The sequence below is a fragment of the Suricata suricatta genome, chromosome 9 (assembly GCF_006229205.1).
Source record: "Suricata suricatta isolate VVHF042 chromosome 9, meerkat_22Aug2017_6uvM2_HiC, whole genome shotgun sequence".
Lineage (NCBI taxonomy): Eukaryota > Metazoa > Chordata > Mammalia > Carnivora > Herpestidae > Suricata > Suricata suricatta.
The window spans coordinates 46,805,094-46,820,217 of record NC_043708.1 but is presented as its reverse complement, the minus strand read 5'-3'; the positions used below and the strand labels follow the sequence as shown (position 1 = coordinate 46,820,217).

The window sequence follows — 15,124 nt, the reverse complement described above, 5'->3', positions numbered from 1 at the left end:
TTCTGATCAGTTTTGAAACTGCTTAAAGCCAGAAAAGTTTGTATTATTTCATTGATAAGTTTTTCTGTTTAAAGCCTACAATAATAATAATATTATCTTATAATGTATGCAGGTAGATATATTGGAGCTACCTATTATAAGTTAAATTTACTGAAACAAGATTTATAGGTGGGATTTTTTTTTTTTTACATAGCCTATAGAAACATTGCTAAGTGGAAAAGCATTTATGTGCTTTCCAGCTTTTAAAAACACTTAATAAACATTTAGGAAAATAAGTGCCTTATAAAATGTTTTAATATTTCTCTCCTTTTTTCTTTGTCTCTTATTAAGTTCGTTTTTGAGGTTAATGTAGGCTTTACAAATTGTCCTGTAAAGTCTCTGAGAGGTGTTTTTTTTTTTTTTTTTGAGAGAGAGAGTAAGTGATCGAGCAATCAAGAGAGAGTGTGAGCAGTGGAGGGGCATAGAGAGAGGGAGACACAGAATATGAAGCAGGCTCCAGGCTCTGAGCTGTTGGCACAGAACCTGACGTGGGGCTCAAACTCACGGAATGTGAGATGGTGACCTGAGCAGAATTCGGATCCTTAATCGACTGAGCCACCCAGGCACCCCTCTGAGAGTTTTACTATAACCATAGAACACATAGCATAAAAGGTTTTAAGACAATTTTTAAGTATTTTCTATTTATTAGAAAGAGCAAGAAGAAATAGTGGCCAAGAAACAGTTAAAAGATGGGTAAGATAGTTTTAAAAGGTAGGGAAGTAAAGTGGTTGGATGAACAAGTCAAGGCTGAATTATAAGTGAGCAGAGAATGAGGCTCGCGAGCTAGCAACCAGAGTATCATGTGCGGTTAGGACAATTGGAGGGTGGATAGAAGGAAGACTGAATATTTTTTTACAAAAAGCTTAAAATGAAAGTCATGACTATAACCTATGATTATTAGCTTTTAAAAATAGACTTCTTCAGGAATAAGCCTATAAAATATGAACTTAATATCTAATTTCTTCATAATCAGCAGTATAAAACCACTTGTACAAGCCAATTAAAGCATAATTATTTATTACCTATATTTTTATTTTGCCTAAAGACATTGAATATTTTCACTGAAAAATCTTAAGTCCTTAGTGATGACCTTTTTATTATCTGAGAAACAATCTGTTATTTAAATAAGTGCACAAAGTATACTCTTTCAGTATACAAACCTAGAAGTTTCACTCACTGTTTTTTGAAATTACTCCTCAAAAAAAAAAAAAAAACAAAGAGAAAATGTTCATGAAGTAGTTGTGTACGTGTACAGGGACATGAGCCTGATACTCAGAACCTAACTTCAATGTGATATAACTTTCCACAGACTGAACTAAGTTAATCAGTTGTGAGAAAGTCAACATAATTTTTCAAGATAAAATTTCATGTATGATTTATTCAGATCTAGACTGCTATTATTTTTGTATGCTTGTAAGAATGATTATTTCATTGACTAATCATTAAATTAATTTCATAAATAATTTTAATATTCTGTCTCCAGAGCAGGTGGCTTTTGTATTTCTGGGACAGTTTTATGATAATTGTACATTGTTTCTTGTTTTCCAAGCTTTCTTTACTCCTCTCTCAAGGTCTTATAAATACTATTATATAAGAGTACAGGTAGGGGCGCCTGGGTGCCTCAGTTGGTTAAGCAGCCAACTTTAGCTCAGGTCATGATTTCTCTGCTTATGAGTTCGAGCCCCACATCAGGCTATGCCCTGACAGTGTGGATCCTGCTTCAGATTCTCTCCCCACACCTCCCCAACTTGTGCTTGTTCAAAATAAATAAATACACTTAAAAAAAAAGAATACATATAAGAAAGTTTGATTTTATGAAAATTGATATTTGTAAGAATGACAAAGTAAGTACTTCAAAGGATGCCAATTATTTTTTCATTTTGCCTTTATTTTTAACGAAGGTGTATAACTTATCCCAGAATGTCCAGGAGGATGATCTTCAGCACCTCCAGGTAACAATATGTACACTCTTTTTTTTTTTTAATCTGGTAATCTTTTGAAGATGTGTGGATTTTGTTAGGCCTTCTCCTATCTGGAAAATGAAACAATTCAGTAAGATTTAGAAACATAACCAAATGGAGATTGTCTTATTTCCAGGTTTCTTGTTTCAGCCCTGTATGGTTATGTTCTCTCTAATTCAGTTTTCAAAGTTCTTTGTTATTGTAAAGCTACTTGCTGTTGGACCTGTATATTTGAAAATATATGACAAATTAGAGTAGAGAAGGAATCTACTTTAAAAATGACCCCTAATGTGAAGTTGATCCTGTTATAATATAAATAACTCACAGAGATGAAGAGCACACCATAGGGAATATTAATATCATAATAACGTTGTATGGTGGCACATGGTGACTGCTAACCATGGTGGATGTAGCATGGTGAATAGAGCTATCAAATTGCTATGTTGTACACCTGAGACTAATATAACATTGTACATCAACTATACTTTAATAATACGTTATAAAAACCATTCTGTCCTATATGCTGCCCTCAGGGTATTGTTACAGCAAAAATGCAGAGGAAAAAAATGAAGTCGAAGTCTTATGGTCAGAGATTTAGTAATTGCTAGTATGATATCCGTCACATACCAGATTTTTTTTTCCCATGGACCACTTTATACCTAGGAATTATGAGGGGCTACCTGATGATATTCATAAAACTCTATTTTAGATCTGAAAGAGATTTCAGTGACACCTAATTTACCCTTGATATTTTATAGATGAGGTAAATTTGGCTGAAAGTAGTAAGTGACTTGCCTAAACTCATGTGGCTAATTAGTGGTAGAGAATAGGCAGAGAGATCTGGGCATCTCCAGGACTCAGGGCTTCTTCCACGCTCCAAGCAGCATTTACGTGTCAGATAAGTAAAAGATTAGATATTTCATAAAGATAGTTCACACCTCTGTAGCACTTTCTGCTCTCTTTCAATTCACGTTATTTTGGTAACACAGCAAAACCTATTGTTTCTTTGATAGTTTCCCTCTGCATAATTGTACCTTAAATATGTAACCTATCTTGGCAATAAGAACCATGCACAGATTTAACAGACAACAATGACTGATAGAGCAGGGTAACCTGTGATTCTGGCAATATCATTTGGAGTTCACACCTGACATTATTCCCAAATACATTTCTAGTACATCCTACTGAGCATTTGTAACAAATAGGCAATACATCGAATAACTGTTAGATATTTCTTGTAATAAGTACGTTTAACTTCTTCTGGCACATGTCATAGTGTACCCAATTATTTTCCAAGTTAATGGCATGGCACTGTTCAATACCAGCTTAGGGATTTCTTAAAGAAGGGCTGATTTTGGACTTTGATATTAAGTAAGTAATCTTTTTCTGAGACCATTTAAAAATTTTCCTGTAAACAGCAACAGCTCCAGCCTCCTCAAAAAAGATTGTGAACTCAAATTCTGTTGGTAGATGATTCTAATGAGAGTGCCTAATCCCTGGAGCAGCTGCGATATTCCAGAAATGATATTCCAGACTTTTCATTTAATCACTCTAGTCAGATGCCTAGTAATTACTCTGGGCTTCCTGATCCCCCTGCAGGAGAGGCGGGTGGTGCTGGGGGAGCTCTCCGAGAGGGGCACCTGGTGGACGCCCTCTGTAGCACTTGCAGCCAAGCTCTGAGAGGCTGCTGTCGCTTGTTAGTCTTGTGGCTGAAGTGGCATTGCCTGTGTACAGAAGCGGAACCCATTCCACTGATGGCACGCTCATTGGAGGCCTAATCACAGTCACACCCTAGGGCCTTTGTTCTCTGACACCTTCCTTATATTTCTGACAACACAAAAACTGAGAGGGTGCCTCTCAGTTGGGAGCCATTAGAAACAGAAGAAGGCAGTGTATTTGCTTATATTTTAAGCTAGGTGCCTCTATGCCTTTGAAATAATTCAGTCCATTGTGCCATTAAATTTCCTCAGGCAACAACTTTTGTTAAATATGCCCAACATAGTTCATGGCTCTCTGGTCTAATCTGTGCAAGTTCTGCTTTGAAAGTTTTTTAACATCTTCTTTCTCCCCCATTTTCCCTACAGAAAACTGCCCTATATTCTTGATATAAAGGTGTTGGCTTTGAAGTAGAAAGTTTATTTTTAACATATACTTTATGTCCTTAATTTTTAAATATCCAATTACTATCATTCTGCTTTATCTAATACTTAGTTCCTTAAAATGATTATTGTAACCTTAATAATATAGTATTATGTTATAGTGAGAAGGAAAAATGAATGGAAGAAACCACAGAAGTAAAACTTTGCAGATACTGAAGTTTTTCTGTGTGTGTGTGTGTGTGTGTGTGTGTGTGTGCGCGCGCACGTGACTTCCCTTGTAGCTTTTCACTGAATATGGCAGACTGGCGATGGAAGAAATATTCCTGAAGCCATTTCAGGTGAGTGAAGTGTATGTTCTTATTAAATTTTTCTGAAGACTATGACAGGTACATTAATTAATTGAAAGGATCCCATTCCTTTCTTTTTTTCTTTATTTCATTCAGCAAGCACTTTGAATACCTTGTTAGTGCTATTTAATGCAAGTAGGAGATGAAAATGGGGAAATGAAAAATTTTTAAATTATTTTTTTAAAGACATGGGGAAAATATTTCTTGGGGAGAAAATAAATAAAAGAAATGGGAAAAGGAAAAGATGTATTAGATATTTTGATTCCTGCAAGAATATCATCTTTCCTTTTGTGAATTCAACTCTAGAGATGTCGCAGAAACCAAAAGAAAACTGATGAATTTGTCAAACATAAAAGCTAAAAACAAACAAGATTCCTGGGACAATAGAAAGGGTTACAAGCCCCAGCAAAGCTGGCTAAGTACCAGAGACAGGGTATTGATTGGGTGGGTGCAAGTTTTTTGGAGGTACTTTCTCTTTCTTACACAGTGACCCTTGTGAACCATCACGTGCCTCATTGCACTAAGAATCAGTATAGCAACCAGCTCAGCCTCTTGGAAGAGGAGGAGAACATCCGGGCAATATATGAGCTTGTACTGGGTGATATAAGCAGCCTATTGGGCCATTTAATGCTCACTTCTGTCCCAGCCTCTTTAAATATCAAGAACCAGGAGAGTATAATTAAGTCAAAAGGCCCTTGAAAGCCTGAAGAAGGTACAGATTTGAACACCCAAGACTGCTCACTTGAAGCATAACAGCATCAGCTGTGGCTTCTCAGGGGGGCTCAGGCTAAGTCCTAGAATTTAGCCCCTCTCTGGTACAGCCAAGATGGATAATACCCTGAGGGGTATGTGAGTGTACAAGGAAAGTGAATAAATGATAAAGGGCAAAGTAGAATTTAGGGCTCACGTGGCAAGCAATTTATTTCTGTTTTCTTTATAAGTTTATTTATTTATTTTGAGAGAGAAAGAGCACGTGCAGGCAGGAGAGGGACAGAGTAAAAAGGAGAAAGAGTATTCCAAACCAGACTCGGTGCTGTCAGTGCAGAGCCAGACATGGGGCTCGAACTCACAAACTGTGAGATCATGACCTGAGCTAAAACCAAGGGTCAGATGCTTAACAGACTGAGCCACTCACTGCGGCAAGTAATTTAAAATGAGCTATTTTAGTTACCTCTTTGCGTAACAAATCATCGTAAAAGCATAATAAACATTTATTGTTTCACATAGTTTTTAAGGGTTAGGAATCTGGAATGGTTCAACCCCAGGTGGTTTTGGGTCAAGGTCTCTAATGAAATTATGCTCAAGATGTTGGCCAAGGAAACATTCTGTGAAGTCTTGATCAGAGGGTCCACTTCTAAGCTCACTCACACAGCTGTTGGCAGGAGGTTTCAATTCCCTGCCACATAGACCTTTCCACAGGGCTTTTCACACCAGGCTTCCCAGAGCAAGTGATCCCATTGCCAGAGTGACCAAGCTGCAGTCATTTATAACCAAATCTCGAAAGTGAAGACACCCTCAGTTCTGCTAAATTGTATCTGTTGTACCAACCTACCCTGATATAATGTGGGAGGGGACCAAATAAAGGTGGGAATACTAGGAGGCAGGGATCTCAGATACTAGTAAAAAGTAAGCAAAGAAACTGGTAAAAAAAAAAAAATAGTACATACCTATTAGAATGGCCAAAGTCGAGAGCACTGACCATACCAAATGCTCCCCAAATGAGGACAGAGAGCAGTAGGAACTCCTATACATTTCTGGTGGGTGTGCAAAATGGAACAGCCCCTTTGGAAGATAGTTTGGCGGTTTTTAATAAAATTAAACATATTCCTACCAGATGATACAGCAGTTGTGCTCTGTTACCCAAAGGAATGAAAAACTTATGTCCATACAAATATTTGCACACAGATGTTTGTAGGAGCTTTATTCATAATTGCTCAAACTTGAAAACAACCAAAAGAGGAGAATGGATAAATTGTGGTACATCCAGACAATGGAATATTATTCAAAGCTACAAGAAATGAACCATCAGGCCATGAAAAGACACAGAGAAACCTTAAGTGCATATTATGAGGCAAAAGAAGCCAATCTCAAAAGGCTACATACTGTAAAATTACAACTAAAATTAGAAAACCTTGGTTTGCAGGCATGATTCATTCCAGAAACACACTTGTAATCCAAAACACCTCTATATCAATGCAAATTTCCTCACAAGAAATAGTGGAACTCAGATGATTCATTTCACAACCCCACAATATTCATATAAAAATGTTTATAATACTGTAACATAATACAAGATAATAAAGAAAATACAAAATATAAAGAAAACTAAATTAACCTGCACTACCTTTGAAAACCTTTATGGCTAGTGTGAGGGAGACAAGAAAGAGGAGGGTTATTGTGTAGAGTGACCTTCACTACCACTAATGTAATCACTGCTCTCTGTCGGCTCAATGAATTTGTTTTCTTTTCATGCACCTTCAACAAGAAACCTATCCAGTGACCTAGAATGAATCAAATTATTCATAAGCTTACTCTTGTATGGAAAAGCAAAGGACTGTCCATGGGTGCTTTAAAGTGACTAAGAATACACTAGTGCCAGTTGTGGGCACCTTCCAACGTTCTGAAAAAAATCACTGATTTTTGCCAAATACCACAGCCTGAGACTGAGCATCCAAACATGGAAGCTGATCACCCACAATCCCTCAGTGAGAGAGAGAGAGAGAGAACCATTGACTCAGTTGTGATCATATGACATTTGGTGCTACATACTACTTGTATTCCAAGACATCACATTTGTCAAATTAAAATGTATTAGAAATGTTGTTTTCTCTGTAGCACACTCGCAGAACAAGTTACTCTCAGTCAAAGGTTTTTTCTTTATATGATATTCTGGAAACGGCAAAACTGTGGAGACAATAACAAGTTCAATGGTTGTGGGGGCTCAGGGGAGGGGAGGACAACAAGGGAGGAGAGACAAATAGGCAGAGAACAGAGCATTTTTAGGGCAATGAAATCTTCTATGATGTTATGATGATAGATGTGTGTCATTATATAGGTCATTATACATTTGTCCACATCCATGCTAAGAGTGAACCCTAAGGAAAATTGTGGACTTTGAGTGACTATGATGTGTAAGTGTGGGTTCATTCTTGGCAAAAAGAGTTACCATCCTGGTGACTAATGTTGATAAAGGGGGAGGCTATGCATGTGCAGGGGCTGATGGCACAAGGCACCTGTACCTTTCTCTCAATTTTATTGTCAACCTAAAACTGCTCTAAGAAAACAAAGTCTTGAAAACAAAACAAAACTACTAAAAAATTTTTAAACTGAATACATAGAAAATAGGCAAAGGTCATATAGACAATTTACAGGAAACCCAAATGGCTAATACATTTTTGAAGAGGTGTCAAGTCTCATTGATAATCAAATAAAACTTAAAACTAGATACCACTTCACACTCATTAGATAGGCAAAAGGTTGAATGTGGAGATAATGCCAAATGTTAGTTAGGATTTGGGTAAATGGGAATACTGAGGGCGTTGGTGAAAGTGCAGATTGGAACAGCTATTCTGTGAGGCAGGGGGGATGTATAAGGATATTCACTGTAGCATTGATAGAGCAGCAGAGCATCAGGAAGAGGAAGGTCACATAGGTGTCCATCACTAAAAGAATGGATACATAAATACCGTGAGAAGCACCTTCTGGAATATTTTGCAACATCCAAAGGCAATGAACCCAAAGTCTACAAAGTAGCATGAATAGAGTATTAAAATTCATACTGAGGTATGTAGGAAAAATGTTTTGAGATTTATAACACAATACTGTTTGTGATTACTTATAATGTTCTACATAAACAAGAATATATATACAGACACACACACAGATACACACACATATATATTTGAGGGTGATGGAGAGCAGACAGTTGAATAGGGGAGAAGATCTGGAGAAACTATGATAAAGAAAAGCAGGAAGGGACTTTTACATGGAGAGACAATGGTGTGTTTCCAGTAAAGGAGTGTGAACCTCTCCCTGAGGTGTAGGAAAGAGGGTGCAGAGAGGAATCCAGGTAGAATAAAAACAGTCCTTGCTTACAATCCTCTGTTTATTTTATAATACCTACTAGTGTCTGTTAACTTTAAAAAATAATAATTTGTCAGGTTGATAGTTGACATATTCTATAGTGATTGAGCTATTACCTTTGATTTTTCTCTTCTCTGAACTTGTTAGTCACTGGATCCATTGGCATAGAGTAGGAACTCCATTGTAAATTCTGGAAAAGATTCTTTTTAATGTTTTTTTTTGTCCTTATTTTATTTTGAGAGACAGAGACAGAGTGACTGGGGGAGGGGCAGAGAGAAAAGGAGACACAGAATCTGAAGCAGGCCCAGGCTCTGAGCTGTCAGCACAGAGCCCAACGCGGGGCTTGAACTCAAACTGTGAGATCATGACCTGAGCCAAAGTCAAACACCCAAATGACTGAGTCACCCAGGTGCCCCTGGAAAAGATTTTTAAGTCTTACCAGCAAATGTTACTACTTTTTATTTTAATGTTTAGTTTTTAGAGAGCATGAGCCAGGGAGGAGCAGAGATAGAGGGAAACACAAAATCTGAAGTAGGTTCCAGGGTCTGAGCTGTCAGCACAGAGCCCGACATGGGGCGCAAACCCACAAACCATGAGATACTGACCTGAGCCAAAGTCAGGTGATTGACTGAGCCACCCAAGGACCCGAAATAATACTACTTCTTACACTTTGTCAGATACGTTAAAACCAAAAGTGCTCTGATTAGGTAGATAGACAGACAGGGAGAGATACTGCTTTTGGTAAAAGAAATAATAACAGAACAACAGAAAAAGTTTTATACTTGTTAGTAAACTGAAGGCATTCTGAAATGTCAGTAAAAGTTTTGACTGAGTGAGTCAACAATGACTCCTAAACAAGTTTGCACTTGTAAATCTTAGTATCTGAAATTGAAATGAGAAACTCATTAAGTAGCAAAAGTGGCTTCCAAAGATACTTAATAATATTTAAAATGAAAGTAACCAAATTCAAAACAAAAATTACTACTCATCATGAAATTAAAAGATAATATGCAAATATATTCAAATCTCAGAATGTTTAAGGTACCAGCAAATAATTCACATTTTTTAAAAAACACTGTTGACCAATGTTAATGAGCTTACAGCCTACAAAACAATTCACATTTATATTAGAAAAAGTTTCAAGAGAAAAAGTTCCAATGTAATTTTAAAATGAAAGTTCAGTTAATTCATCAAGGCTTTTTTTATGTTTTATTTAATTTTTTAATTTTTTAATGTTCGTTTTTGAGACTGAGAAAGAGAGAGATATAGAGTGCAAGTGGGGGAGGGGCAGAGAGAGAGGGAGACACAGAATCTGAAACAGGCTTCAGGATCTGAGCTGTCAGCACAGAGCTTGAAATGGGGTTCGAACTCACAGACTGTGAGATCATGACCTGAGCTGAGGTCAGACACTCAATGAGCCACTCAGGCACCCTATTTTCATTCAGTAAATTAAAGTTTTCCTGTAATGGAAAATAAGGATAAACCCTAAAAAAACTTCCTGCACACAAACTTTAGTTCCCTTCTCTCAGAAGCTTTATTTTATTCCTGAGCATATATTTTATGACTACTAACCTTTATTCTCTGCTCTTTCACCTCCATGGTGTTCAACCCTTTACCTTCTAGATATTTACCCCAGTTTTCTCCCATAGCATTTTTAATTAACTGTTTCATATGTTTTAAGTCCCACCAACATCCTAGGCCTTAGTATGTTATCTAACCTTACTACGGTAACCATTTCACAATATATATGTGTGTCACATCATCATGTTGTAGACCTTAAATGTACACATTGTTGTATGTCAATTATATTTCAGTAAAGCTGGGGGGAAAAAGATTGGAATCCTCTTTGTGAGAAAAAGTGAAACTCAACTTTTCATTTTTCCTTTGGTAGAGATATAATTATTAGCAGATCGGTCCATGCCACTTTTATGGTTAAACTGAATATTGCTGGAAAATAATAGTAAAGGAAGTATATAATAATATATTGCTGTATTAGGATAAAACTCTGTGTCTCAAAAATTTTCATTCAAATTGGGCTTACATATGGAAAGTTAGGAATTATTTTACTCTAGTTTACTTAGTTATATTTAAGAACCCTTTATTCTTGTGATTTAAAAATATTCAGGGGCTCCTGGGTAGCTTAGTTGGTTAAGCATCTGACCTTTTTTTTTTTAAGTTTATTTATTTGGAGAGAGATGGAGTGAGTGGGTGGGGTGGTGAGAAAGAGGGGGAGAGAGAATCCCAAGTAGGCTCCATGCAGTCAGCACAGAGCCTGATATGGGGCTCAGTCTTACAGACCGTGAAATCATGAATTGAGCCAAAATCAAGAGTTGGATGCTTAACTGACTGAGCCACTCAGGTGCCCCAAGAGCATATGTGTGTGTGCGCGCGCTCTCTCTCTCTGTCTCATAAACAAACAAACATAAAAAAATAAAAAATGTTTGGGTACCTGGGTAGCTCAGTCAGTCATCAATATGACTCTTGATTTCAGCGCAGGTGAGATCTAGCCCTGTGTCAAGCTCCATGCTGACAGTGTGGAGCCTGCCTGGGACTCTCCCTCTCTCTCTCTGCCCCTTCCTGACTCCTGCATGCACGCACGCGCACACACACACATGCACACACACACACTCTCTCTCTCAAATAGATAAAAATAATAAAAAAATAATAAATTAAAAATGTTCATCTACAGAATAAACTCTTTGATAGTGATTTCAGACACTTTAAAACAAACTCTTTTTGGTCAAATATTATGACAACTGTAATTGCCAAGTCCTACCAAAGAAATACATGACTTCACTGAGAAAATGAGAGGCTGTTCGTGCCTGTGTGGGCTGTAAATTAAAGAAAACGATATGATGGTAGGCCTGAGAAAAAGGAGAGCTATCTGAGAAAGCTGCCTTAGGCCATGTTCTGTCTAGAGAGCAATTCACGTGATCTGAGAGCTGTATAATTTAGAATAAATACCCATCCAGCCACATAGAATTATGTCAGCAATATGTACCAGGATTCTCCCAATGTCCACATTTAGGTACATAAACTGTCTAGAAGATCTGTATAAGATAATAGTAGTTTATTGAGCATTTATTTTGTGCCAGGCACTGTGCCAAGTATGTTTCTTACATTAGTCAAATTATATTCATTATAGTTATGTAAGAATAAATACTGTTGTTTTTCTTTACTTCTTCTCTTTTTTAACTGTGGAGGGAACACTGAAGCATAGGTTAGGAAACTTGTCCCTGGCCACATAATATCTTTTTTTTAAGGATTTATTATTTTTTAAAATTTAAAATTTTTTATTATTTATTATTTTGAGAGAAACAGAGTGAGAATGAGCAGGGAAAGGGCAGTAGCCTCTGCGTCATCAGTTCAGAGCCTGATGCAGGATTCAAACTCACAGAAATGTGACATCATGACCTGAGCCAAAATCAAGAGTTGGATGCTTAACTGACTGAGCCACCCAGGCACCACTGGTCACATAATACCTTTAAGTTGCAAAGCTGGTCTTCAACCCAGGCAGGCCACAGGCTCAACACCCTGACACTTCCACCATCCTTTATTGCCTCTCTTCCTCCTCCTGATCCTTGTACTTATTGAGCTATGTCTTGTAGTCTTATATTTGAATGTGCACATCTCCCTAATTTATAAATACCTTAAGAGTAGGAGCCATTGTAGTTTCCTTTTTTCAGTCTAGTACATCTAACTTCATACAGCAGATGTTTAACTAACATTAGCTAATTATGGTGCTGTATTTGGGATTGTGTATAAGTTGAATATAATCCATGGGACCTAGATTTGAAAGACCTGAATTCAAGGTCTGGTGTGGCACTTACATGTCCATCCTAGTATTACCTCTTTTCATTTTAAGATAAGATCCATAAGTAATATTAAGTCATATGCTGGTATGAGAGTGTCCAAAGTATTTGTACTGGGCATGTCCCCTTCTTGAACTGCAGAAACACAATCATGAAATTTTCTTAATTTTCTTTCAGTGGGTAAGGGTAGTAGAGATTCTGAGTTGGAAGTATTAATTGTTGGGTGGTAATACAAAAAAAAAGAGTAAAGTAACATATTTCATTAGTTAAGATTAACAGAAAAATGTTCAATGTTTTCAGTTTGCAGTACTGATTTATGTGGTACCATCAAATTTAAAGGTGATCCTAGTACACAGTCTGAAGATGCTTCAAGTAGTCAGACAGTTAGTAGTTAGATGTAGTTCAAGGAGTTAGACAGTAGTTAGATGTAGTTCAAGGAGATAGATAGTAGTTAGATGTAGTTCAAGTAGACTGTGGTTAGGTGTAGTTCAAGAAGTCAGACAGTGGCTAGGTGTAATTTGAGTACTTAGACAAGGCTGTAGCTGCTCTGAAGCAATGGAAACCTTGGCTGCTAGATCAAGGGATGGGCCATAAAAGTCATTGATGTTTGCCAGGTTGTAATTTAATACCTGTGATGGCCTGATTTCTTATATACATTAAAAAGAAAGGTTGATGTAATTTGGAAGGTATTAATCTAGACTCTTATAGATTCTTCTCCAATTTTTGTGCCTATGTCCTTGGTGATTTTTCCTCAAAGAGATTCTTCAGTTACTTGGGGAGTCATCCACACTATATTTTTAGCCAAGAAGGGACACTGTTATCCAAGTGGCTTTTTTCTTGTTTTACCTATAAGTGTCCCTATTGATAGATTCCTGGTTCTTAGAGAACAAGGGATAGTTTTGGTCTTGTTTTTATGTCAAGGGGTACAAATTTGTTTTGATTTCTACCCTGTTAACTATTCAAGCCCTTGAAAAGTCAGCTGTATATTGGAGATTTCTAGATTGATGATTTTTCATTCAAGTTTTTTCCTTCAGATTCCTGTATTTTATGTCTGAGCCCATTTAAAAAAGAGAAGACAAGGTTTCCTTTACTTAAGCTATTTAGGAACCCAAAAGACTGAAAATTTACTGAAATCTATTTAAGTTTCTTATGATTGATCTTTATATTGTTTACAGTTTTGAATCTTTGACCAATTAATAACTAAGAGAAAGTCTTCTGAAATGGTCTTAAGGGATGTTTTATCTATTTTTTCTTGCCCTCTAAAGGCTTTAAAGTGTTTTAATTTATTATTTATCATTATTATTATTATTATTATTATTATTATTATTTTGAAAAACTGGTTTGTTTAGATGTTCTCCTGGTCTTTCTTACCCTGCTGCTTTTAACCATTGTTTCCACCCAAGAGACTAACAATTAAGTGAACCAGTTGAAACAGAACTGATAGTTTGGGTCAGTAAGTATCTAACAAAATCCCGAATTACACAGCAAATTTCTGTCTTCTTGAGTTAAAAAGAATTCCTTTAAACTAAATTCTCGACCAGGGTTTAAATTCAGATATTATAGAACAGCCTTCTGGTGTAGCAAATTGAACTTGTCAGGGGTACTGTGGCTGGTCCTTGTCTAGGAAATCAATTAGGAGGTCAGGGAAGGGAGCAGAAGGAATTGAAGGGGTGCGGTGAATGGGGAAAATAAAACCCTTACAAGAAGGGTAAGTTTCAGAAGATAAAAGAGTTCAATTGAGAACTGCTGTTTTGGATTCAGCATATTGAGTCTCAGTTTAGTAAAGAAGCTAATTAATGAGTTATTAAGAGATACTTTATCTATTAATTTTAAAGAATTGCTCTTAACTGTATTAGTTATTTATTTTGACATGAACAAAGATCACCTTAATGACCCCTGTTACTCTGAAAATTTTTTAAAGGTCATTTATAAGTGCAACAATTAGGATTATAGTGCAATACAAATAGCAAACATTTTTCCAGGAGGAGGGTCCAGCTTTGATATATATACAGCCTGTAACAGGTTGGTCAAAAGTATGTGCTTTGAAAATCTGCTTGCTTCCTCAAGCAAGCAGAGGTCAGTACAGTGCTGTACGATCAGTCAGCTGATAGCCACTGATCTGTATTATGGACTAAGAATAGTGACTCACAAATTGACAAGATCAAGAATGTCCTCTTTGTTTGCTGTATAACTGGATTTAATGAAATGTTTAGAGGTGCAGTAGGCATGACTTTAGTAGATAATGAAAGAAAAAGCAAAATGCTTATTGATTTATGATGTGGTTTCATCTTAGCTTGGGCAAACCATGCAGTATTTAATACATAGTAGCAGAATATTTACTATTGAAGCTTGAAAAGATGTGAGTTCTTTGTGTGCAATCTTTCATTTATGCATGTGAGAGGGTTTTCTTTTTTTTTTTTTAATATTTTTACATTGTAGTATTTGTTTTTCTTGTTGGTGGTGTTTGCTTCTTTAATACATTCCGTCAAGGACAGAAATTACATGATGGATGTTTTTTGTTTTTTTTTCCCCCTAGGAAGTGTGTTTTGGGTTTTTCCCTTATTATTTTCATTACTTTTTTTTTCCTCCTCTTTTTTTGGTGGTGGGGGTGGTTATGTTTAAATGAAGTTGCTTTTACAACACCAAAGACTTAATCATCCATTTCCTACATAAAAGGTAGCTACTTTTTTGCATGGACCTCAAGTATATTGTAGTATAGAGGTGGAATTTAAGGAAAGGTATTAAGCAGGCTGTGTTGTAGCTTATGGGCAAGTAATAAATTG

At 36.6% G+C, this 15,124-nt stretch overlaps 1 protein-coding gene across 3 annotated transcripts in view; it reads left to right on the top strand.

Annotated features, from left to right (window-relative positions):
- The window catches only part of ATL1 (atlastin GTPase 1), an 83,671-nt gene that overhangs the window by 49,378 nt on the left and 19,169 nt on the right, over positions 1-15,124 (top strand). For all 3 annotated transcript variants that reach the window (XM_029951084.1, XM_029951083.1, XM_029951082.1), the window contains exons 6-7: positions 1,941-1,991; positions 4,381-4,437. In XM_029951084.1, the coding sequence (XP_029806944.1) occupies positions 1,941-1,991; positions 4,381-4,437 (108 nt within the window). The remainder of the gene's footprint in view (positions 1-1,940; positions 1,992-4,380; positions 4,438-15,124) is intronic.